This window comes from Schistocerca serialis, chromosome 2, assembly GCF_023864345.2.
Source record: "Schistocerca serialis cubense isolate TAMUIC-IGC-003099 chromosome 2, iqSchSeri2.2, whole genome shotgun sequence".
NCBI lineage: Eukaryota > Metazoa > Arthropoda > Insecta > Orthoptera > Acrididae > Schistocerca > Schistocerca serialis.
Window position 1 is genome coordinate 720,106,919 of NC_064639.1, and position 26,299 is coordinate 720,133,217.

At 42.4% G+C, this 26,299-nt stretch overlaps 1 protein-coding gene across 5 annotated transcripts in view; it reads right to left on the bottom strand.

The window, feature by feature from the left end:
- LOC126457908 (ankyrin repeat domain-containing protein 39-like) overlaps window positions 1–26,299 on the bottom strand; it is a 164,817-nt gene that overhangs the window by 4,967 nt on the left and 133,551 nt on the right. For 4 of the 5 annotated variants that reach the window (XR_007585553.1, XR_007585552.1, XM_050094589.1 and 1 more), the window contains one exon: window positions 16,906–17,025. Coding sequence is in view for 3 of the 5 variants with exons in the window: in XM_050094589.1 (XP_049950546.1) it covers window positions 16,906–17,025 (120 nt within the window). In the remaining 2 variants the exon portion in view is untranslated. Of the gene's footprint in view, window positions 1–16,905; window positions 17,026–18,708; window positions 19,106–19,603; window positions 19,732–26,299 lie in introns of those variants that run through there. The other variant, XM_050094590.1, reaches the window with a different exon arrangement.

Genomic DNA, 26,299 nt, shown 5'->3' on the forward strand with positions numbered 1-26,299 from the left:
GAGGAGAGGTGGTGATGGGATGGACTCCAGTTCAGATAGAAGCAATTGCACGTCAACTGCAATCGTTAGCCTTGACCTGGGCCGCATATGCGGGTGGTGAACCATCGTGGTTGGGAAAAGAAGGCGGTAATTAAGATGTTCAGGAGAGCTACGAATGTGTGCAATATAACTGGCGAGCAGTTGTGCAAGTCTGATCTTCACTGGAGGGACTCCAGACTCCACCAGTACAATTTTCACTGGACTCATCCTAAAAGCTCCTGTCCCTAGTCGAACTCCACAATGGTGCAATAGGTTGAGCAAACGCAATGCTGAGGGTGCCGCCGAACCATAAATCACACTCCCATAGTCAAGGCAGGACTGAACAAGGGTGCTGTAGAGCTGCAGCAGTGTAGAGCAATCTGCAGCCCAGTTGTTGCTCAGGCAGTGAAGGGCATTGAGATGCTGCCAGCATTTCCATTTAAGCTGACGAAGATGAGGAATCCAAGTCAAACAAGCTTCGAAAACCAAACCTAAGAATCGATGTCTCCACTATTGTCATTAAGGTAAAGTACTGGTTCCGGATGCATGGTATGACGTGCCGGCAGAAATGCATGACTGATGTCTTCATGGCAGAAAATTGGAAGCCATGGGCTATAGCCCATGACTGCGCATTGTGGATCGCTCCCTGTAGGCGAGGCTCAGCAACACCAGTACTGGAGCAGCAATAAGAAATGCAGAAGTTGTCTGCATCAAGAGAAGGTGAGACAGAGGGCCCAACAGCTGCTGGTAGACTGTTAATGACCACTAAAACCAGAGAGATACTCAATACAGAGCCCCACGGGGACTCCATTCTCCTGGATATGGATGGAACTATGAGAGGCACCAAACTTGGACACGGACAGTACAGAGCGACAGGAAGTTTTGGGTAAAAATCGGGAGCAGCCCTGGAGACCCCACTCATACAATGTGACAAGGATATGATGTCGCCGGGCCATGTCATATGCTTTACGTAACTAAAAAAAGACGGCAAGCAGGTGTTGGCGCCTGGAAAAAGCTGTTCGGATGGCAGACTTGAGGGACACAAATTTATCAGTGGTAGAGTGACCCTGGTGGAAGCCGCTCTGACATGGAGCCAGTAGGCCACGTGACTCCAGGACCCAACCCGACCGCCGACCGCCGACACACCATACATTCCAGCAGCTTACAAAGAACGTTGGTGAGGTTGATGGGCCGATAGCTATCCACATCAAGCAGCTTTTTACCGGGTTTGAACATCAGAATGATGGTGCTCTCCCGCCATTGCGATGGAAAGACATCATCGCACCAGATTTGGTTGAAGATGACGAGGATTTGTTGCTTGTAGTCAGATGAGAGATGTTTAATCATCTGGCTGTGGATCCGATCAGGTCCAGGAGCTTAGTTGAGGCAATATGCAATGGCAATGAGCAGCTCCCACTCTGTAAATGGGGCATTATAGGATTCACTGTGATGTGTAAATGAGAGGACTTTCCCTTCCGCCTGCCGTATGAGAGTGCGAAAGGCTGCCCCCTCGCAGAAGCTTGAGCAAAGTGCTCGGCAATTGCGTATGCATTAGTAGATAACACACCATTTATGGTAACACCGGGAACACCTGTTGGGGTCCGACACCCGAAAATACTTTTGATCTTCGCCCAGACTTGGGAAGGTGACATATGGCACCCAATGGTCAAGACGTATCTCTCCCAACACTCCTGCTTCCGTCGTTTGGTAAGGTGGCGAACGTGGGCACAGAACCGTTTAAAAGCCATGAGGTGCTCCATTGAAGGATGCCATTTATACCACTGTAGACCTCGCCGATGTTCCCTAATTGCTTCAGCGACTTCCGGCAACCACCAAGGGATTGCCTTACGCTGGGGGCACCCTAAACAGCAAGGAATCACGTTTTCTGCTGCAGAAACAATTGTTGTAGTCACCTGCTCAACCATCACATCGATGTTACCATGTGGGGGAGATTCAACAATGACAGCAGAGGTGAAGGTTCCCCAGTCCGCCTTGTTTAAAGCTCATCTGGGCAGGCCTCCATGTGCCTGATGCCGGGGCAGTGATAGGAAGATGGGGAAATGGTCGTCACTACCACACAGGTCGTCACGTAATCTCCAGCGGATAGATGGGAGACATCCTGGGCTGCAAATTGATAAATCAATGGCCGATTAACTACCATGAACCACACTGAAATGTGTGGCTCATGTCTGTCTTGGACGGTAAACAAGGTGCCACCCCACATGGGGGTTATGGGCATTACAATCTCCCAAAAGTAGGAAAGGTTTAGGGAGTTCATTAATCAGTGCAGGGGTACTGACGATGGGGTGGAGATTCTGGCATCCTCTGAGGACCACGTCTCGCCAGACCCTCAGACACAATGGATGTAGACTGCTCAGCCAATAAGGCGGTGGCAGCAGGTGAGTCTGAGGCATAAACTGCCTCATTGAATGTTCCATGCCTTCCTAGTCTCACAATGATGTCATCCTCCAGTGGAATTGCGGCAGTTTTTTCCAATGTCTGGCTGTGCTATGGCAACTGTTAAGCTTTACACCTACTATCTGCATTGCACTCCAGCAAACATGGTTCCAGGCAATGCAGACCCCTGCCCTCCGCAGCTATAAGGGATATTACAGAAACTGTAGAGACTAAAATCGAGTGTTGGGGTGGGGTGGGGAATGTTGCTCCCAAAGTATGCGGTGCAGGAGCAACAGGGAGGGAATTTCCTCCATCATAAATAGGGCAGGTGTAGTCTTCTAGCTTTGAGAGGTGACTAGGATTGGCAGAGCTGATGGTGCCAGAACTGTTGTAGTGGCGGTGTAAGACAATGTCATATGTAAAGGATGCAGGCATTCAAATTTTCTCTTAGCCTCAGTGTAGGTCAGTCGGTCCAGAGTCTTGTACTCCATGACTTTCCTTTCTTTCTGGAGAATCCTGCAGTCTGGCATTCAAGGCAAATGGTACTCTCTGCAGTTGACACAGATGGGAGGCAGGGCACATGGAGTATTGGGATGTGATGGGCATCCGCAATCTCGACATCTGACGCTGGAAGTACAGTGCGAAGACATATGGCCCAGCTTCCAGCACTTAAAGCACCACATTGGGGGAGGGATATGGGGTTTTACATCACAGCAGTAGACCACCACCTTGCCCTTCTCGAGCAATGTATCACCCTCGAAGGCCAAGATGAAGGAACCGGTGGCAACCTGATTATCCCTCGAACCCCGGTGGACACGCCAGATGAAACTTACACCTCGCCGCACTAAATTGGCACGCAGCTCATCGTCAGACTGCAAAAGAAGGTCCCTGTGAAATATGATGCCCTGGACCATATTTAAGCTCTTATGGGGCATGGGCTCTTGCCGTTGGTGGGGAGGCTTGCGTGCCTCAGCGATACAGATGGCCGTACCGTAGGTGCAACCACAACGGAGGGGTATCTGTTGAGAGGCCAGACAAACGTGTGGTTCCTGAAGAGGGGCAGCAGCCTTTTCAGTAGTTGCAGGGGCAACAGTCTGGATGATTGACTGATCTGGCCTTGTAACATTAACCAAAACGGCCTTGCTGTGCTGGTACTGCGAACGGCTGAAATCAAGGGGAAACTACAGCCGTAATTTTTCCCGAGGACATGCAGCTTTACTGTATGATTAAATGATGATGGCGTCCTCTTGGGTAAAATATCCCGGAGGTAAAGTAGTCCCCCATTCGGATCTCCGGGCGGGGACTACTCAAGAGGGCGTCGCCATCAGGAGAAAGAAAACTGGTGTTCTACGGATCGGAGCGTGGAATGTCACATCTCTTAATCGGGCAGGTAGGTTAGAAAATTTAAATAGGGAAATGGATAGGTTAAAGTTAGATAAAGTGGGAATTAGTGAAGTTCGGTGGTAGGAGGAACAAGACTTTTGGTCAGGTGAATACTGGGTTATAAATACAAAATCAAATAGGGGTAATGCAGGAGTTGGTTTAATAATGAATAAAAAAATAGGAGTGCGGGTAAGCTACTACAAACAGCATAGTGAACGCATTATTGTGGCCAAAATAGACACAAAGCCCATGCCTACTACAGTAGCACAAGTTTATATGCCAACTAGCTCTGCAAATGATGAAGAAATTGATGAAATGTATGATGAGATAAAAGAAATTATTCAGGTAGTGAAGGGAGACAAAAATTTAATAGTCATGGGTGACTGGAATTCGTCAGTAGGGAAAGGGAGAGAAGGAAACATAGTAGGTGAATATGGATTGGGGGGAAGAAATGAAAGAGGAAGAATTTTGCACAGAGCATAACTTAATCATAGCTAACACTTGGTTCAAGAATCATAAAAGAAGGTTGTATACCTGGAAGAATCCTGGAGATACTAAAAGGTATCAGATACATTATATAATGGTAAGACAGATTTAGGAACCAGGTTTTAAATTGTAAGACATTTCCAGGGGCAGATGTGGATTCTGACCACAATCTATTGGTTATGAACTGCAGATTGAAACTTAAGAAACTGCAAAAAGGTGGGAATTTAAGGAGATGGGACCTGGATAAACTGAAAGAACCAGAGGTTGTAGAGAGTTTTAGGGAGAGCATAAGGGAACAATTGACAGGAATGAGGGAAAGAAATACAGCAGAAGAAGAATGGGTAGCTCTGAGGGATGAAGTAGTGAAGGCAGCAGACGATCAAGTAGGTAAAAAGATGAGGGCTAATAGAAATTCTTGGGTAAGAGAAGAAATATTGAATTTAATTGATGAAAGGAGAAAATATAAAAATGCAGTAAATGAAGCAGGCAAAAAGGAATACAAACGTCTCAAAAATGAGATCGACAGGAAGTGCAAAATGGCTAAGCAGGGATGGCTAGAGGACAAATGTAAGGATGTAGAGGCTTGTCTCACTAGGGGTAAGATAGATACTGCCTACAGGAAAATGAAAGAGACCTTTGGAGAGAAGAGAACCACTTGTATGAATATCAAGAGCTCAGATGGAAACCCAGTTCTAAGCAAAGAAGGGAAGGCAGAAAGGTGGAAGGAGTATATGGAGGGTCTATACAAGGGCGATGTACTTCAGGACAATATTATGGAAATGGAAGAGGATGCAGATGAAGATGAAATGGGAGATACAATACTGCGTGAAGAGTTTGACAGAGCACTAAAAGACCTGAGTCGAAACAAGGCCCCGGGAGTAGACAACATTCCACTAGAACTATTGATAACCGTGGGAGAGCCAGTCCTGACAAAACTTTACCATCTGGTGAGCAAGATGTATGAGACAGGTGAAATACCATCAGACTTCAAGAAGAACATAATAATTCCAATCCCAAAGAAAGCAGGTGTTGACAGATGTGAAAATTACCGAACTATCAGTTTAATAAGTCACAGCTGCAAAATACTAACGCAAATTATTTACAGACGAATGGAAAAACTGGTAGAAGCGGACCTCGGGGAAGATCAGTTTGGATTCCGTAGAAATGTTGGAACACGTGAGGCAATACTAACCTTACGACTTATCTTAGAAGAAAGATTAAGGAAAGGCAAACCTACGTTTCTAGCATTTGTAGACTTAGAGAAAGCTTTTGACAATGTTAACTGGAATACTCTCTTTCAAATTTTGAAGGTGGCAGGGGTAAAATACAGGGAGCGAAAGGCTATTTACAATTTGTACAGAAACCAGATGGCAGTTATAAGAGTCGAGGGGCATGAAAGGGAAGCAGTGGTTGGGAAAGCAGTGAGACAGGGTTGTAGCCTGTCCCCAATGTTATTCAATCTGTATATTGAGCAAGCAGTAAAGGAAACAAAAGAAAAATTCAGAGTAGGTATTAAAATTCATGGAGAAGAAGTAAAAACTTTGAGGTTCGCCGATGACATTGTAATTCTGTCAGAGACAGCAAAGGACTTGGAAGAGCAGTTGAACGGAATGAACAGTGTCTTGAAAGGAGGATATAAGATGAACATCAACAAAAGCAAAACAAGGATAATGGAATGTAGTCAAATTAAATCGGGTGATGCTGAGGGAATTAGATTAGGAAATGAGACACTTAAAGTAGTAAAGGAGTTTTGCTATTTAGGGAGTAAAATAACTGACGATGGTCGAAGTAGAGAGGATATAAAATGTAGACTGCCAATGGCAAGGAAATCGTTTCTGAAGAAGAGAAATTTGTTAACATCGAGTATAGATTTAAGGGTCAGGAAGTCGTTTCTGAAAGTATTTGTATGGAGTGTAGCCATGTATGGAAGTGAAACATGGACGATAACTAGTTTGGACAAGAAGAGAATAGAAGCTTTCGAAATGTGGTGCTACAGAAGAATGCTGAAGATAAGGTGGGCAGATCACGTAACTAATGAGGAGGTATTGAATAGGATTGGGGAGAAGAGAAGTTTGTGGCACAACTTGACTAGAAGAAGGGATCGGTTGGTAGGACATGTTTTGAGGCATCAAGGGATCACAAATTTAGCAGTGAAGGGCAGCGTGGAGGGTAAAAATCGTAGAGGGAGACCAAGTGATGAATACACTAAGCAGATTCAGTAGGATGTATGTTGCAGTAGGTACTGGGAGATGGAGAGGATTGCACAGGATAGAGTAGCATGGAGAGCTGCATCAAACCAGTCTCAGGACTGAAGACCACAACAACAACAACAACAACAACAACAACAACAACAATGGGGCATGATGGTTACAGAAACATCCACCAGCTTGTCACAAGCGAGTAACATCCGCGACCGAGCAGAGGATGCTGTTTTGATCAAGACTGACCCAGATCTCATTTTGGACAAGCCCTCCACCTCCCCAAAGTTGTCTTCGAAATGCTCAACAAAAAACAGAGGCTTCATCGTCATGAAAGATTATCCATCAGCTCTCAACATACAAAGTAACAGGGCAAATAAAATCTGCTGCCATCCTTAACCTGATGTTCCTCCCATGGAGTGGCCAGGGAGGGGAACGATTTGGGGTCGTACTTCTGTGCGTTGAATTGAGCTCATGAACGCTCAGAGACTGCTGGTGTTTCAACACCAGCAAGAGATGATGGACTACGCTTCATCACATGTCATCCGCCCTGATGCCACCCACTCCGACCAGGGTCCTTCCCCATGGGTGCCACCTAGCCACAGCAAAGGCCACCTAGCAGGATGGCCATTGCCGGGAGTCCCGATGCCCCAGGGTGACGGGCATCTACTCCTTGGCATATGTGGGGAGTTAACAACGCAGGCATCAGCAGAGCGATCCCTGTGTGGTCAGGAGGCTACAACCAGCACGGTACGTGGCGGCCCCACCACAATGGACTGGCTACCGAGCTGGATATCAGGTGCAAAGAAGCCCATGGTCATCATCAACGCAGAAAGCGACATTGCATAGTGCATGATGGAAAACACACCCAGGAAGGTGTCCTCACCCAAGAGATGGAGTATGGGCAAGATTGAAATGCAACAATGAGAGAGTGGGATAAAGATCTCTATGCACAATGGACACGATCCACCATATAAGGCGCCCTTCCCCAATTGGCTCACTCTTCGGGAAAATTCTGAAGAATGGAGGTCAAACCCTACAGGAGACCATCACATAAAGGCCAAAACATATGAGACTCATTTTAGTCACCTCTTACGACAGGCAGGACTACCTCGGGCCTATTCTAACCCCTGGACCCGCACGGGGAGGGGGGTTGACAGTATCACTCATGGAAAAATTGCTGTAGTAGTTGGTGTTAGAGCTGCACATATTTTTGGATTGAAGTCGGCTGATAGGTACACCTGCTTAACCCTCGCATCCTCACATTACCAAGCGGGGTGTTATGACTACCCCAGGTTGATTTTTTCCCTATAGTAATGTTATCTGAAGGGCCACACTTTGTACTAAAATGATTGACGTTGAATTCATTCACAACTGTGTAATTTATTTGGCTTTATCATTGTTATTCAAGTCATTTATTGGTGGGATTGTGAGACTACCCCACTTGGTGTGAAATGTCTTATTTTCTTATTTGTAGAAAAAGAAGATTTTGGAAAATATATCAGACATTCATCTTCTTTGTTGAGTTTTTTCCATAGATTCAATGTTTGTTATTGTTGCTGGTTACTACTGTTGAGCTGCCATTACACGAGTCAGTATTTCATCTGCAAGTAAGGATGTCCAAAGGACTTTCTAGCAAAGAGATCATGGAAATTCTATACTATTCTGATGTCAGTGATGAAAATGAAAGGGACATTGATAATGAACTGAATGAATATATGGAACCTCTTGACAAAGACCATATCATAGCTTCAGATAAAGCTGATGATGAAATATCAGAAGACACTACACATTCACGTGAACAAGTAGAAGAAGAAGAAGAAGAAGAAGAAGAAGAAGGAGGAGGACACTGGAGATTTGTTTGTTTCTATAAGTGGACTACAATTTTCTAGTAAACCACCAAAAGATGGGTGGCATTGACGTCGCAAGATTTTGAACGTAACACCTAGCCCAGTGAATCATGGAAAAACAATCAAAACAATAACAGTCATTTTTATTATTTATCTCACCGGAAATCACGAGCATCATTGTAGAAGGAACGAACAGGGAAGCCAAACGAGTAATTTCTTTGTGGAACGCAGCTCATTCTTCAAACAAAACGACATGGAGAGATACAAATGCAACTGAAGTGTACAATCACACAAATGCTTCCGACCTGTGGGGAGGTAATGTTGCCTTTTGGCAACCATTCTTTTCTGCTGCCATGTCAAGAAACTGATTTTCGTCTATACTGAAATTCTTGCGATTTGACAACAGAGACACAAGAGCACAGAGAATTGAAGAAACCAAGGACAAGCTACAAGCCATCAGGGTAGTGTTCGACAAATTTCAGTCTAACTTGTGCAAGAACTTCTATCCTTATGAATACGTGACCACTTATGAACGATTAGCAATGTACCAAGGAAACTGCCCTTTTAGAGTTTATATGAAGAGCAAGCCTGGCAAGTATGGCATTAAAATTTGGGTTTGTGCTAATGTGAAGACATCTTACTTATTATGAATCCAAATTTACACAGGAATGGTGGACAATATTCAGGAAGTGAATCAAGGGCAGAGTGTTGTTTTGGATCTGATGGAACCATTTCTGAATAACGGTCATGGTGTAACAACTGATAATTTTTTCACCAGTTTTCCACTGGCTGCTGAACTACTAAAACGAAACATGACATTGGTCGGTACCTTGTGTTCCAATAAGAAAGAGATTCTGAAGGAATTCTTGCAAAACAGAAAGAGAGAAGTTCACTCTTCAATGTTTGGTTTCACAAATGACTTGACCCTAGTTTCCTATGTTCCAAAGAAGGGAAAGGCAGTGATACTACTCTCTACTCAGCATAATGAGAGAGAAGTGAGTGGTGAAGAACGTGAACAAAAAACTCGAAATCATACTGTACTACAACAAAACCAAAGGTGCTGTTGATAATGGGGACAAAATGAGAAGAGAATACGGTTGTGTTAGAGGAACATGGTGATGGACATGAAGAATCTTCATGGAAATGATAGATATTGCAACACTGAATGCATATATTCTGTACACTTAAATAATTCCTGAATGGCAGAAGAATAACTGAAGCTGACGTAAACTCTTCACGACTGAACTGGCATTTGGACTCAGCAAAGGCAACATGGAAGAAAGAGCCAAAAATATCAACGGTCTTCATAAAGATGTACAAGATGCACTGAAAGCTTGTGGTATTGCAATTCCTACAGCAGTGATCCAGACCCAGTGTTCCAAGCTACCAACACCACAACGATGTCAAGATTGCAAGAGAAACGACGATCAGAAAACAAGATTCTGTTGTATAACGTGCAAGAAACCTGTTTGTAATATACACAGAGAAGAAACTGTTAATGTGAAATGCATGCAGTGCAAAAATGTACTTGACTGAAAAGTTGAAAAAAGTCTTGTGTTATTTTACTGCAGTGACTGTTGAGATACATTGATTATTAATTTTCTGTTTGTTGAGTACTGAATTTAGTGGAAGATAATAATTTTTTTTGTACTTTGTATCTGTGATCTGATTAAATACTTGTAATAACCTGAAAAGGTGTTTTTCAATACTAAATAAACCCATTCAATGGAAATAACAAACTCTGAGAACAAATATTACAATAAAACACAAAACTCTTTTGGGGTAGTCCAAATACCCCACTTGGTAAAATAGAGGTGTGAAAAAGGTTGGTAACGGGAGGGTTAAAGAAGTCCCACTAACTAAGGGCTCACCTTCAGAGAATGTCATGTTTCCAAGTAGAGAAGGAATTAGCATATTTCAAAAATGGCTCTGAGCACTATGGGACTCAACATCTTAGGTCATAAGTCCCCTAGAACTTAGAACTACTTAAACCTAACTAACCTAAAGACATCACACACACCCATGCCCGAGGCAGGATTCGAACCTGCGACCGTAGCTAGCAAATTTCATCAAAATATAAGATGTATTAGAGATGAAGTTAGTTAAATGCTTATAGATGTTGACTCTGAAATTACTGGTATATCGGAGCACCACTTAAATAATTTGATAATTCAGAGGCTTCCTTTACCAGGATACAGATTAGCTGGCTGTTTTTCAAGGGGTTCCTTGCAGGGTGGAGGAGTGGCTATGTACGTAAAAAACAGAATACCATTTGAGTCCATAAATGTATCATGGCATTGCACTGAACAAATATTTGAATGTTGTGCGGGGGCAGTTGAATTTAGTGAAACTAAACTTCTAATTGTTGTTGTTGTTTATAGGTCCCCTAACTCTGATTTCAGAGCATTTATGCTCAACCTAGAGAGGATTCTTGATTCACTTTGTACGAAGTACCAGAAATTAGTTATATGTGGCGATTTCAATATAAATCTTGTATATGATGGTTCAAGAAAAAGGATGTTGGTAGAACTCAAATTCATATGATCTGATGCAGATTGTGTGTTTTCCAGCTAGGGTGCAGGGGAACAGTAGCACAGACATAGACAATATTTTTTCATTCTTCATTACTAGATGGGCATTCTGTAGTAAAAGGGTGACTGGCCTTTCAGACCATGATGCACAAATCTTAACACTAAAAGGCTTTAGTACCCTAACAAATGCCACATTTAATTTCAAACTATGTAGGAAAGTTAATCCAACAGCAATAGAGAGTTTTTTAAACCTTGTCAAGGAACAAGAGTGGCAGGAGGGCAGGATGTTTATAGTGCCGATAACATAGATGATAAATACAATGCTTTCCTTAAAACATTTCTCATGCTCTTTGAGAGTTGCTTTCCATTACAACGTTCTAAGCAGGGTAATAGCAGTAATAGGCAGCCTGGGTGGCTGACTAGTGGGATAAGGATATCATGTAAAATTAAGTAGGAATTATATCAAAATGTTAGACGTAGTCACAATCAAGCTACAGTAGCCCATTACAAACAGTATTGTAAGGTACTTAAAATTGTTATTAGGAAGGCTAAGTTTATGTGGTATGCAAATAGAATAGGCTAATTCACAGGATAAAATGAAAACCATATGGTCAGTTGTGAAGGACGTGTCTGGTCAGCAGCTCAAGGTTGATGATATAAAGTCAATTTGCAGTAAATATATTTCTGTTACTGATAAATCAGATATATGTACAGCATTGAACAATCATTTTCTGAGCATTGCTGGTGAATTAAATAAAAATTTACTTTCTACAAAGAATCATATAACTTTCTTGGCAAATGCCTTTACGAGATTGATGTCTGAAATACTCCTCAGCGATACAGACAAGAGGGAGATTGAGTCAGTAATCAAATCACTGAAGACTAAGGACTCTCATGGTTATGATGGAATGTCTAGCAGAATATTAAAGTACTGTGCTGCACATGTTAGCCCTGTATTTAGCCATATTTGCAATTTTTCTTTAGGAATGGTCAGTTTGCTGAACGATTAAAGTACTCAGTAGTAAAGCCGCTTTATAAAAATGGAGAAAGGGATAATGCAGATAATTTTAGACCCATTTCTATGCCATCAGTATTTGCTAAAGTTTTTCAAAAGGCTGTGCATGTAAGGATAATTGATCATTTTATATCACACAATTTGCTATCAAATGTACAGTTTGGCTTTAGAAGTCGTTTAACAACTGAAAATGCAATATTATCTTTTTTCTGTGAGGTACTGGGTGGGTTAAGCAAAAGGTTTTGAATGCTACGCATATTTTTTGATTTAAGTAAGGCGTTTGATTGTGCTGATCACAAAATATTGCTCCAGAAGTTGGACCATTACAGGACACAGGGAGTAACTCCCATTTGTTTCACCTCTTACTTTAGCAACAGACAGCTAACAGTCATTATTCACAGTGTTGAGAATGGCTGTGATGTGGGGTCTGAGTGAGGTACAGTCAAGTGAATGGTGCCCCAAGGATCAGTGTTGGGGCCACTCCTGTTTCTTATTTATCTAAATGATATGCCCTCTAGTATTACAGGTAACTCTAAAATATTTCTGTTTGCTGATGACACTACCTCGGTAGTAAAGGATGTTGTGTGAAACATTGGCTAGGTTTCAAATAGTGCAGTTCATGGCTTGTAGAAAATAAATTAATGCCAATCACAGTAAGAATCAGTTTTTACAGTTTCTAACACACAATTCAATAAAACCTGACTTGTAATTTCACAGAATGGGCATATGATTAGTGAAACTGAACAGTTCAAATTTCTGGGTCTTCAGATAGTAAACTGTTGTGGAAAGTCAGCGTTCAGGATCTTGTTCAAAGACTTAATGCTGCTACTTTTACTATTCAAACAGTATCTGAAGTGAGTGATCGTTCAACACGAAAATTAGTCTACTTTGGTTATTTTCATTCACTTATGTCATATGGTGTTATATTTTGGTGTAACTCTTCCCATTCTAAAAGGATATTTTTGGCTCAGAAATGGGCAGTTCAGGCAATAAGTGGTATAAGCTCACAAACCTTTTGTCGACCCCTGTTCACAAGTCTGGGTATTTTGACATTGGCCACTCAATATATACAGGGTGGTCCATTGATAGTGACCGGGCCAAATATCTCACAAAATAAGCAACAAACGAAAAAACTTACAAAGAACGAAACTCATCTAGCTTGAAGGGGGAAACCAGATGGCGCTATGGGTTGGCCCACTAGATGGCGCTGCCATAGGTCAAATGGATATCAACTGCGTTTTTTTAAATAGGAAGCCCCATTTTTATTACATATTCGTGTAGTACGTAAGGAAATATGAAGGTTTTAGTTGGAACACTTTTTTTCGCTTTGTGATAGTCACAAATGTATAAGTACGTAGTATCACGTAATACATTACCTGTGTTAAAATGGACCATTTAGCAATTGCAGAAAAGATCGATATCGTGTTGATGTATGGCTATTGTGATGAAAATGCCCAATGGGTGTGTGCTATGTATGCTGCTCAGTATCCTGGATGACATCATCCAAGCGTCCGGACCGTTCGCCGAACAGTTACGTTATTTAAGGAAACAGGTAGTGTTCAGCCACATGTGAAACATCAACTACGACCTGCAACAAATGATGATGCCCAAGTAGGTGTTTTAGCTGCTGTTGCGGCTGATCCACCCATCAGTAGCGGACAAATTGCACGAGAATCGTGAATCTAAAAATGTCGGTGTTGAGAATGCTACATCAACATTGATTGCACTCGTACATATTTCTATGCACCAGGAATTGCATGGCGACGACTGAACGTCGTGTACTGTTCTGCCACTGGCCACAAGAGAAATTACGGGATGATGACAGATTTTTTGTACGCATTCTATTTAGTGACAAAGCGTCATTCATTCACCAAAAGCGGTAACAAACAGGCATAATATTGCGCAATGGAAAATCCACGATGACTGCAACAAGGGGAACATCGGCGACCTTGGCAGGTTAATGTATGGTGCGGCATTATGGGAGAAAGGATAATTGGCTCCCATTTTATCAATGGCAATCTAAATGGTGCAATGTATGCTGATTTCCTACATAATGTTCTACCGACGTTACTACAAGATGTTTCACTGCATGACAGAATGGCGATGTACTTCCAACATGAAGTCCGGCACATAGCTTGCATGTGGTTGAAGCAGTATTGAATAGCATATTTCATGACAGGTGGATTGGTCGTCGAAGCCCGCTCATTTAACGGATCTGACGTCCCTGGATTTCTTTCTGTGGGGAAAGCTGAAGGATATTTGCCATCGTGATCCACCGACAATGGCTGACAACATGCGTCAGCGTATTGTCAATGCATGTGCGAACATTACGGAAGGCAAGCTACTCACTGTTGAGAGGAATGTTATTACACATATTGCCAACTGCATTGAGATTGACGGACATCAGTTTGAGCATTTATTGCATTAATGTGGTATTTACAGGTAATCACGCTGTAACAGCATGCGTTCTCAGAAACAATAAATTCACAAAGGTACATGTATCACACTGGAACAACCGAAATAAAATGTTCAAACGTACCTAGGTTCCGTATTTTAATTTAAAAAACCTACCTGTTACCAACAGTTCGTCTAAAATTGTGAGCCATATGTTTGTGATTAATACAGCACCATCTATCACAAAGCGAAAAAAGTGGTCCAACTCAAACATTCATATTTCTTTACGTACTCCACGAATATGTAATAAAAAATGGGGATTCCTACTTTAAAAAATGCAGTTGATATCTGTTTGACCTATAGCAGCACCATTTAGTGGGCCAACCATAGCGCCATCTGGTTTCCCCCTTCAAGCCAGACAAGTTTCATTTTTTGTAGTTTTTTCGTTTGAAGCTTATTTCATGAGAGATTTGGCCCGGTCAAGATCAATGGACCACCCTGTATATTCCTCACTATCTTTTCTTGTTAACAATATTAGCTTATTCCCTAGAATAAGCAGCTTTCACTCAGTTAATACTCAGCAGAAATCAAAACTGCATTTGGATCTGTCTTCCTTAAGTCTTGTGCAGAAAGGTGTGCAGTATACCGCTGCATCCATTTTCAATAAGCTACGACTCGAATTCAAGAATCTTAGCAGTGATCCATGCGCTTTCAAGGTGAAACTGAAAAGTTTCCTTGTGGGGCCACTCCTCCTACTCTGTCGAGGAGTTCCTTGAAAAATTAAGCTGATTCTTGTTGTATTGTTGATTGCATTTACTTAAACTTATGGACTGGCTTTTTGTGGGTTCATGAGCATTCATTTTTATTTATTACTTTTATGTTGTAATTATGTGCCGACATGTTCCATGACCTTGGAGATTTGCTCCTCAATTTGGTCCTGTTGTTGTCGTCTTCGTGCCTGAGACTGGTTTGATGCAGCTCTCCATGCTGATCTACCCTGTGCAAGCTCCTTCATCTCCCAGTATCTACTGCAACCTACATCCTTCTGAATCTGTTTAGTGTATTCATCTCTTCGTCTCCCTCTACGATTTTTACCCTCCATGCTGCCCTCCAATGCTAAATTTGTGATCCGTTGATGCCTCAGGACATGTCCTACCAACCGATCCCTTCTTCTAGTCAAGTTGTGCCACAAACTCCTCTTCTCCGCAACCCTATTCAATATCTCCTCATTATTTACGTGATCTGCCCACCTAATCTTCAACATTTTTCTGTAGCACCACATTTCGAAAGCTTCTATTCTCTTCTTGTCTTCGAAAGCTTCTATTCTCTTCTTGTCCAAACTATTTATTGCCCATGTTTCACTTCCATACATGGCTACACTCCATACAAATACTTTCAGAAATGACTTCCTGACAAATCTATACTCGATGTTAACAAATTTCTATTCTTTAGAAACGCTTTCCTTGCCATTGGCAGTCTACATTTCATATCCTCTCTACTTCGACCATCATCAGTTATTTTGCTCCCCAAATAGCAAAACTCCTTTACTACTTTAAGTGTCTCATTTCCTAATCTAATTCCCTCAGCATCACCCAAGTTAACTCTACTACATTCCATTATCCTCGTTTTACTTTTGTTGATGTACATCTTATATCCTCCTTTCAAGACACTGTCCATTCCGTTCAACTGCTCTTCCAAGTCCTTTGCTGTCTCTGACAGAATAACAATGTCATCAGCGAAGCTCAAAGTTTTTATTTCTTCTCCCTGGATTTTAATACCTACCCCAAATTTTTCTTTTGTTTCCTTTACTGCTTGCTCAATATACAGATTGAATAACATCGGGGAGAGGCTACAACCCTGTCTCACTCCCTTCCCAACCACTGCTTCCCTTCCATGCCCCTCAACCTTTATAACTGCCATCTGGTTTCTGTACAAATTGTAAATAGCCTTTCAATGCCTGTATTTTACTCCTGCCACCTTTGGTCTTATGGAGAATAAAACTGTCCACTCTATTCCCCTCATACTCCCACCTTTGATTATATCCAATTAAAATAAATTTGGAATTAACATTTCAGCAAATCAAGTTCTAGAGACTAGCTGCTAACCACTTCTAGTTCATTCCCTTTGTTACTGTTCTCAAACAATGTCTTGTACACATACTACATCCACCTTAGTCTCAGAAACTCCCTCCTGCCACCCTACCAAATCCAGAGCCTCTATAGACCCACAACACAGTCATAAACCTGTCCTCCAAACACCCCAGTCCCGAAGTAGTATGAGCCCTTTCCTGTAAGAACCGAGTCGGGCCTCAGTGCCAAAGATAACATTGGTCGTGTGTGTCAGTTGTGTGTATGGATTTTTCTGAATCTGAAGGAGGACTGTGCCCAGCAGCTTAATCCACTTTTAAATGTGCAAGTCGGCCACCCAACACCAGCTCTGTAACGTAAGTACCAAGCTATCCTAGTTCATATTATTGTGAGTCTATCCTGGATGTCTCACTGTTTAATTATCTCTTTTGTAGTATCTCCCATGCATAACATGCAACAAAGTCAACAGCATAAAATAAAATAGGAACAGTTAATAAACATGTCATTCAAAGAACAAAGGCAGACAGCAAAATGTTATTTCCAAACCTGGAGACCATAGTCCTCTTTCAAAATCCAGTTCATCCAGCGTCTGATACACTGAGGGCGTCACAATGTTGTGAGAATGACAGTGAGACTGCGACATCTTTTCAGATACCAAGAGTGTACCTGTGCACAGAAAAAAGGAAGAAGAAAAGAAATTCTAAGTAACTGACAGATCCAATACATTACATCTTTTTAGCTGCGAACAGTGTCTATGATTTGCGACCTAATTTACATCAGTTTATTCATTATATGAGTCAAAGAGTTTCCTTTTTCTGAACTGTTTTACTTCTTTTCAGCGCACCTTGTGGCAATTTATAATGGACAATATAACTTTTTCCAGACACGAGTCTTCCGACTGGATTGACGCAGCCCATCACAGATTTTGTCTTGTGCTAAACTCTTCCTTTCAGAGCACCTCTGAACCCCTATATCCTCAATTATTTGCTGGGTATATTCCAATCTATTCCCTCCCCTACAGTATTTAACCTCTATGGCTTTCTCTAGTACCATGGACATTATTACCAGATATCTTAACTCAGGCCCATCATCTTGCCCCTTCTTCTTATCAATGTTTTCCACACGTCTCTCTCCTTGCCAATTCTGTGAAGAACCTCCTTATTTTTTATCACACACTATCGTTACATCACAGCAATGTTTCATATTATTAATGACTGCTCACTAAATGTTGCCAGATTTGTTTGCAAAACCCTTAATTAGAAACAAATTCATACCAAATAGAATCTCTCTCTCTCTCTCCCCCCCCCCCCCCCCCCTCTCTCTAACCTCAAAAACAAACTCAATGAAACAAGAGTGAAAGTACTGACAAAAATGAACTGCCTATAATCATTACTGTTGATGGCCTCGTTTTCAATATTCTTACATGGCCAAGCCAGAGAGGCCTTATGTACATACACTCTGTGCATGGCCATATTCTGTGACATTGTAAAAATATATCTTTGGTTTTCTTTATTATCTTTGGTAGTGTGTCACTTTTTGGTTCTAACAAAAAGAGAAATTTGTGATTCTCAGCAAAACAAAATTGCCAAAGTCAACTCTCAAACAGATGATCAATTTTCAACCTAGCCTACACCTTGCGCTACACTACAGGGACCAATTAAAGACCTGGCAACACAAACCACCACAACTGTAAGATTTCTGTACAGGCTGTATCACAATTAGTGGCAGCCACTTGGGGCACCAGATTGAGACAACCAAGAACATGGTTGTATACAATGCCATCACAATTGGCACAGGTAACAGGAAATAAGAGAAAAAGGGGCCTAGGGAAGCTTGTGTTGAAAAATGTTCTCCAACTGACTGACTGGTACAGCTCAGTATATCACACATTCAAGCTTCCAGGAAGGGTCCACTATAATACTATAACCAAATCTCTGACTTGATAATGTCTGTATGCTACTTGGTTTATGTCATAATATTTTGTTGTATATTAAGAATGAAAAACTCCAGTAAACATCTAGTAATTTAACTATTAAAATAGCCTTAGAGAGAGAGAGAGAGAGAGAGAGAGAGAGAGAGAGAGATGGTTCTAGCACAAGTTCAATAAGAATTAAGAACATGAGTCAACACAGATGGTAGTGTTTATAGTCACGTAGTACAGTTCCACCTCTCCCTTACAATGTCATAACAAAGCTGAGGAAGGAGAGAACACTAGCCAAAATCTGTAACAAGAGTGTTATACAACAAGGAAGAGTTAGTTCGTATTAGTAAGCTGACAATATGTATACTGAACAACAGAATCACACAAATCTACAAAAATTTTAAGCATGCGAAATTTTACATACTCACCATAAAGTAAAAAAAAAACTGGTCTAATGTTAGAAGAATGGTCGATGCAATGTCCAAATTGGGTTGCTTTGAGCACCTTGCCCACAAGAACTGACAATTCTGTAACCAAAGTTTCTTTCAAGAACATTCAGCACTTCGATTGGTGTGTGAGTAAAAGTATGACCATCTTGACCCACACGTCCACCGTATATATGGAGTTTAACTTGTGCTTTGGCTAGCTCCTTTTGTGTTAGACCAAAAACTTTCGTTTCTGAGCCATCTGCGTTACCCTTCACAACAACATGCGGCATATTTTACACTTCACGCTGCAATGTCCACACAATCTCTGCTTCTCCAGTACTGCATACAACACGGTAGCCCAATTCGCTCAACGAATTTATTACGTGAATAGGTGGACCTATGAAATAAAGGTAATATTTTAAAGTAAGTAATGTAAGTTTGTAATTTTCACATTCACACTACATCAAGGCTATCAACGTAAATCTAAAACTGATGTCTGCTACATTCATACTACGCAATATTAACACACAATAATGTTACGTAAAGTGCATCCTAGTCGCACTCCTCTACAGAATAGAACACTGTAAGCAAATTAATGCTGATCCTCGTCATTATAACAAAACGCTAATAAAAATTTACGAGTACTCCTCTTCAGAGAATATAAGATTTTCATTTGAAAGTGAAGCAAAACGCTCACCGCGATAATGTAGTTTGCATTTCATGAAAGCAAACTGTTGAGTTGTATTCCAGAATTATCTAGTCTTATTATGACACTGCCTGATCTTATACCAGTAAGAACTGAATGTTCCGAAAATATATTAAAATTACAATAGTAAGTTATTACAATCCATTCATTACCAGTTACGTCAATCAATACTTAGAAGTGAATACATACCTCTATTCCACCAAATACCAATTTTGATTACAACTTAACAAAAACAACTCTATCCACTCTCTGACAACCTTTCAGCACTTCAAGCAAAGATGTTACACTACATTCATAACAAACGATACCGTGAATCGATTGTAATGGGAATCTACCCACAAATAAAAAAAGGCCAATCCACTGCTGTCATGTCACGTCACGTAAATTCGCTTAGCCAGTGCCGAACGCTGAAAGTAAAGTTATGAATCACCATCCGCAATACGAAAAATCTGAGTATAACATCCGAATTTGGGAAGTAACAACGATAAAGTTTATTACTGTCCAACGCAAACTTTATAACGTAAATTCTGGTGGTAAAGTGCTGAGAAATGAAACAGCATTTCAAAATATCTACATTAATTGCGAAAATATATACAAACACATCATACAATATTTATAAAGGAACAAACAGAACCTATTTCCCTTGTCCATTATGTTTTTTTTTCCCTTACATAGAAAACTGTATTTTTTTCCATCATTAGAGTTACTTTTGCACTACAGTGTTGTTTAATGAAAACAGTTTCATCAACTTATTTCTTATTTATATCCAGTGTGGGCGTCAGTCCTGCTCTGATATAAAACGTAATTAATTTTTCGCTTTCGAATATTTAACCTCACATATTGAAGAACACTCGATGGGAAAAATATCCAAATCGTCATGGAACAATTGTAATTTGCCACAAAAACAAAACATAACACTAAAATAAAAATCAAGAAGACAGAAAAAGCACAAAAACCACTACTATAAAATTAGTGAACGCAACAAAAGTAGGTTAACTTCCGATGTTAGCACACATCGACATTGTATTCTGAGCCGAGATGCAATGGCGTGCTACCGTAGCGACGAAGCGAAGGGAGTGGCGGATCGCTGTCCGGCAGAGCTCGCTCTGTTTGCGGCCCCATCCGGCCCCTCAACAACGACCTGATAGCGCGTTTTGACTACGAACAACGGCCTCCCGTCGATGACTGTCGCGGGGACTTTGGACGTAGGCGGGCCACAGACCCCTCGCCCACTTCCACCAAGACCAGGGAAGCCGCTGACGGCCGACCTGTGGCCGAAAGCAGCAACAGCGCGCCGAGCGATCCCAAAAATGGGGGCCCAAAAGCCGCAACTGAGACAGACAAGAACCTCCAATTCGTGATGGGGTTCATCTGTGGAGCCCAAAACTCGAAGAAACAGGCTGAAAATGCGCCTTCAGAGTTCACCTGCCAGAAGCGTCCTGCCAATGCTATCCTGGATGCGACCAGAAAGCACCCCGCCACCAGCACCTCTAACAGCTTGCCAACTGTGCACACACAGAAGAAGACATCACAGAAGTGAGCCATGACTCTGCCTGATGGGTTTATAAGGCACACTGTCAGTGCAGTTGTACTAGCAGCAGGTGGGGTAAACACTGCCAACTGCTTCCACAGCCTTCCTGACACAACAGGGGAGGCATCCAACGCACAATAGCAGAAGAGGGTGCCCCCTCCCCCGACCGGTTGTCATCCAGTGAGGAGACACCTTCATGGAGTTGGAGACGAACATCAAGCAGGCGGTGAAGTGCATCTTCATGAAGCGGATGGTAGGCCAAAACCTGTACCGTATAATCACTCACACTGCGGATGATTACAGATACGTGATGGACCTGAAAAAGCGTGAAGGACTCCACTTCTCCACATATTCGTCCCAGTCAGTGAAGATGCTGAAGGTGGTTTAAAACTGCCCTGCAGCATGGATCCTGCCTATGTCCAGGGGGTGCTACGTCATCCACACCACATCGTGGATGAAATTGCTCAAAGACAATGACATGCCTCTCTTCCTGGTTGTCCTGTATGACAATCCTGTGCACAGGAAAATATTCCAGGAGAAGAGGATGGTCAGTGCAAAAGTCGCTATGCAGAAACTACTACGGTGCAGAAGAGGACCTCCACAGTGCTTCAAATGTCATGGAATTGACCTCATTGCAAAATACGGCTAGATGACTCCACACTGCATCAAATGCACAGGCGACCACCTCACCAGGGAGTGTCTGTTCCCCAAAATGGCAAAATGGACCCCACAACCCGCTACAAGTGCAGAGAGATGCATGTAGCCATCTACAGAGGCTACAAGACCTTTAAAAGAGCAGAAGCCAGAGGGTGATCTGCTCCCTCCAGGCCCCCTCCCTCTGGACATCCAGCGACATGGATGGCAGACAGAGCAGCCTCACATGATGTCGGCACAGTACCAGCAGGAGAGCCCACGCCAGCAAGGACAGGAAATTGGCACAGAAGGCAGAGAGAGCGGCCTACCAGCGACACCAGTGCTTTGAAACACGCCGAGCAAGCCCTGCCTCCACCGATGCAGATGACCAACATGACAAGTGTGCCTAGCGAAGCTGCAGAGCTCCACGAGATGCTGCAAGAATTTAAGCAGCTCGGCCTGTAGTTTCCACAGATGATTGTATCTGCACTGATTGCAGCCAATCAGGCCACCAACACAGGAGCATCCCCAGCCGTTCATCACGGCTAACATCCCTATACTGGGGCTAACTGTTTGCTTATGGAATGCGAACAGTATTAGGGATCAAGCTGGTGAGTTTGAGCAGTTTCTGTATGATGAGGACATAGACACCCCCTAATCAGCAAAACTTGACTGAAACTGGGAGAACATGAGTGAGCACCAAACTTCTGGTGCTACCACAGCTACCGAGAGATGGCAAGTGGTGTAACAGTGGTGTATGTGAATGTATCACTATGCCAACATCACTTCCAGCTGCCAGAGTTGAACACAGTAGGCGCTACTGGTGTTACCTCAGTGGGCCAGGTGAAGTCTGTGGCTGCCTATCGACAACCAGGCTGCTGCAACTGCGCAACTTCCACATGTTGATGTTGATGCGAGGCAACTTATTCATCAGCGGCAAATTTAAAGCCAAGCACACAGAGTGGAACTCCCAGGTGACAACAAGGAGCGGGAGGAGGCTACTGCACGTGGATCAACAGCATGACACCATGGTGCTGGGGCTTTTCAACCCCACACACTATCCCAAGCATGGCCACTCTGCTGTCCTGGACATCACAATCATTAAGAGTGCTGCACATGATGCCATTGCAGCTGCACATGTGGCACTATCATTTGATCGGACTTCAAGACAAAAACATGCTAGCACTGGTATTACTGCAAAAAACATTGCAAATAACTACCTAGCAATACCAGAGAAGTTCTTAGAACGTAATAAACAACATAATACAATTGTTGTAACATTACCACACCAATATGACTTAATGTACTACTCGTGTGTGAACAAAGAAATATGAAAAACTAACATTAAAATAAACCAGATGTTTTCTTTTCTCAGAAAATGCAGGGCCATTCATACAGCTGAACTGGATAGATGCAGCATAACAGATACAGAATGCATTTCAATTAAGAAGGAAAGAACTTTGTATGTAAAATGGCAAATAAAATCATTGCAAGTAGAGAGAAAATGAACAGCATAATTCCATGTGTGGGACCATTGTCATCACCAGCAGAAACAGTAGCATCAGATTCTTATATTGATATTGTGAAAAAGAAAAATGTTTTGCCAATGACCAACACATGGAAACACAAGATTCATCTAAAATTACCTGATGTGTTGAAGTTGTGATCTTACTATCGAAGATAACATCATCTACAAAAGAAGAGGGAACATCATCTGCAAAAGATGAGCTATCAACCACAGGATCAGTAGTATTTCCAGCATCAACAGCAACACAGCAATAACACTGCAAACATCAGCAGTAGATCTTCTGACAGCTGCTGGGACAGCACCTGGATCCATGGGAAGGAACACCAGGAACAGGAAGCCCACACAAAGGGACAAAATTTTTGGTACAGAGAGGTAGGAAAAAAAGCAATGTAAAAAATAGAGCAATAGATTTAAAAAAAAAACTCAATTTAAAAATATTGTGTCAATATTTCCACTGTGTGTCTAACAAATCAGAATTAAAAGTGCTATCAGTTGCAGAAGTACCCAAGATGTTCATAATGACAGAAAATGGTTTAAAGAAGAGCGAGGTTTTCACTCTACTGGGATACAAAAATGTAGCATATTGTTGCAGAACTGAATGTAAAAGTGGGGGAATAGCAATACAAGTAGACAGCAAAATTGAGGACTTTAAGGTACTCCACAAAAGATCTGAAATTGCACAGATTTTTTGCTTTGATGCAGCAGCAGTACAAATAAAGTTCATGGGGGAAAATACCATTTAATAGGACTATATCGATCACCCAGCTCGAGCACTGAAAACTTTTCTTTGGAAGTTGATGTGCTGCTGTATAAATTCATGAACAAACATTTTTGTAACAATAACAGGTGACTTGCATATAGAAATGCTGAGAAACAGTGGCAACATGAGAAATTTTCATGACATTATGGGGAAATACAAACTCCAGTTTCAAGTAAAAAGTCCAACAAGATATACAGAAATATCAAGCACACCAATACACCATGATCTGTCAAATTTACCTACAGACAGACTGGAATTTCAGGTTGTCAACACTGTTATTTCTGACCATTTTGGACAAACAACTGAACTAGGAGATGATATAAAAGTGAGGAAAACATGGTGGCTGAATTTAGACATATTAAACTTCAAAATTGAGTAGGGTAGAAGTTTTGCTAAAAGCAGCAAAGTGTGATGATGTGTATATAGGGGCCAGCAGAGAAAAGAGTTTGGAATCTTTCTGTGATGTATTAAGACACCAATACACGTACACATCCTAATATATGCAGAACTATTAGGGGTGAACCAAACAAAAAATCGTACGCCACGGAAATTAAAAAAAAGTGAGAGATGAAGTGATGGAGCACTATGAAAATTATCAGAAAGATACAGGACAAGACAGTCATGAGGCTCGAAGGTACATGAAGAAAGCACACACTAGAATGACGAGAAACAAAGACTAGGCACCAAAAACTTTAAACACAGACTTCTCTAACATCTCTAAAGCAGTCTGGAATTATATAAATGAGAACAGAAAAGAATCACATGATGAGTTGTAGCATCGCGTTTTAGTACCTGAATAGTGTAAATTCGCGTAGTCGTTTGTCTACTGTTTTTGTTTTTGAACAGCCAGTGTCGGTTGGTCACAGTCAGTGTGCTCCCTGCCGCCGTTGGATAAGCAGCTGAGCAGCAAGTCGTATACTCCTAGCTCACTCGTTTGTTACATAGTTTAATTCTTAATTTCTTTGCGTGTTTTTGGTACTTGCATTGTTTAATTCATAAATTTCGGGCGTATTATAGTATTTGAGAGTTGTAGCATCGCGTTTTAGTACCTGAATAGTGTAAATTCGCGTAGTCGTTTGTCTACTGTTTTTGTTTTGAACGCCCAGTGTCGGTTGGTCACAGTCAGTGTGCTCCCTGCCGCCGTTGGATAAGCAGCTGAGCAGCAAGTCGTATACTCCTAGCTCACTCGTTTGTTGCATAGTTTAATTCTTAATTTCTTTGCGTGTTTTTGGTACTTGCATTATTTAATTCATAAATTTCGGGCGTATTATAGTATTTGAGAGTGTAGCATCGCGTTTTAATACCTGAATAGTGTAATTTCGCTTAGTCTCCTTCCGCCGCCGAGCAGTGTCAGCAGTGCGCAAGTAGCAGCATTACTGCATTTACTAGGCAATCTTGTATTTTAATAACCGTTTAAATTTTGTCGATTTGTTTGCGCTCTCTGTAGATTAGTTCAGACGTTCTTTGCAAAACAGTTTTTAGCATGGATAGGGACTGCAACTGCTGTGTTCGGATGCAGGCTGAGTTGGCATCCCTTCGCTCCCAGCTTCAGGCAGTGTTGGCTTCGGTCACACAGCTTGAGGCTGTTGCCAATGGGCATCACTGTAGGGGTCCGGATGGGGGTTTGTCAGGGACGGCCAGCTCGTCCCACGCATCCCCTGATCGGACTACGACTGTGGTTGCCCGGGATACTACCCGCATTGAGGCTGATCCCTCACCTGTGGTAGAGTGGGAGGTCGTTTCAAGGTGTGGCAGGGGGCAAGAGACATTCCGGAGGGCTGAACGGAAAGCCTCTCCAGTTTGTCTGACGAACCGGTTTCAGGCTCTGTCTCAGGCTGATACTGATCTTCGGCCTGACATGGCTGCTTGTCCTGTTCCAGAGGTTGCCCCTCAGTCTGCGAGATCCGGGCAGTTGCAGAGGGTGGGCTTACTGGTAGTTGGGAGCTCCAACGTCAGGCGCGTAATGGGGCCCCTTAGGGAAATGGCAGCAAGAGAGGGGAAGAAAACCAATGTGCTCTCCGTGTGCATACCGGGGGGAGTCATTCCAGATGTGGAAAGGGTCCTTCTGGATGCCATGAAGGGTACAGGGTGCACCCATCTGCAGGTGGTCGCTCATGTCGGCACCAATGATGTGTGTCGCTATGGATAGGAGGAAATCCTCTCTGGCTTCCGGCGGCTATCTGATTTGGTGAAGACTGCCAGTCTCGCTAGCGGGATGAAAGCAGAGCTCACCATCTGCAGCATCGTCGACAGGACTGACTGCGGACCTTTGGTACAGAGCCGAGTGGAGGGTCTGAATCAGAGGCTGAGACGGTTCTGCGACCGTGTGGGCTGCAGATTCCTCGACTTGCGCCATAGGGTGGTGGGGTTTCGGGTTCCGCTGGATAGGTCAGGAGTCCACTACACGCAACAAGCGGCTACACGGGTAGCAGG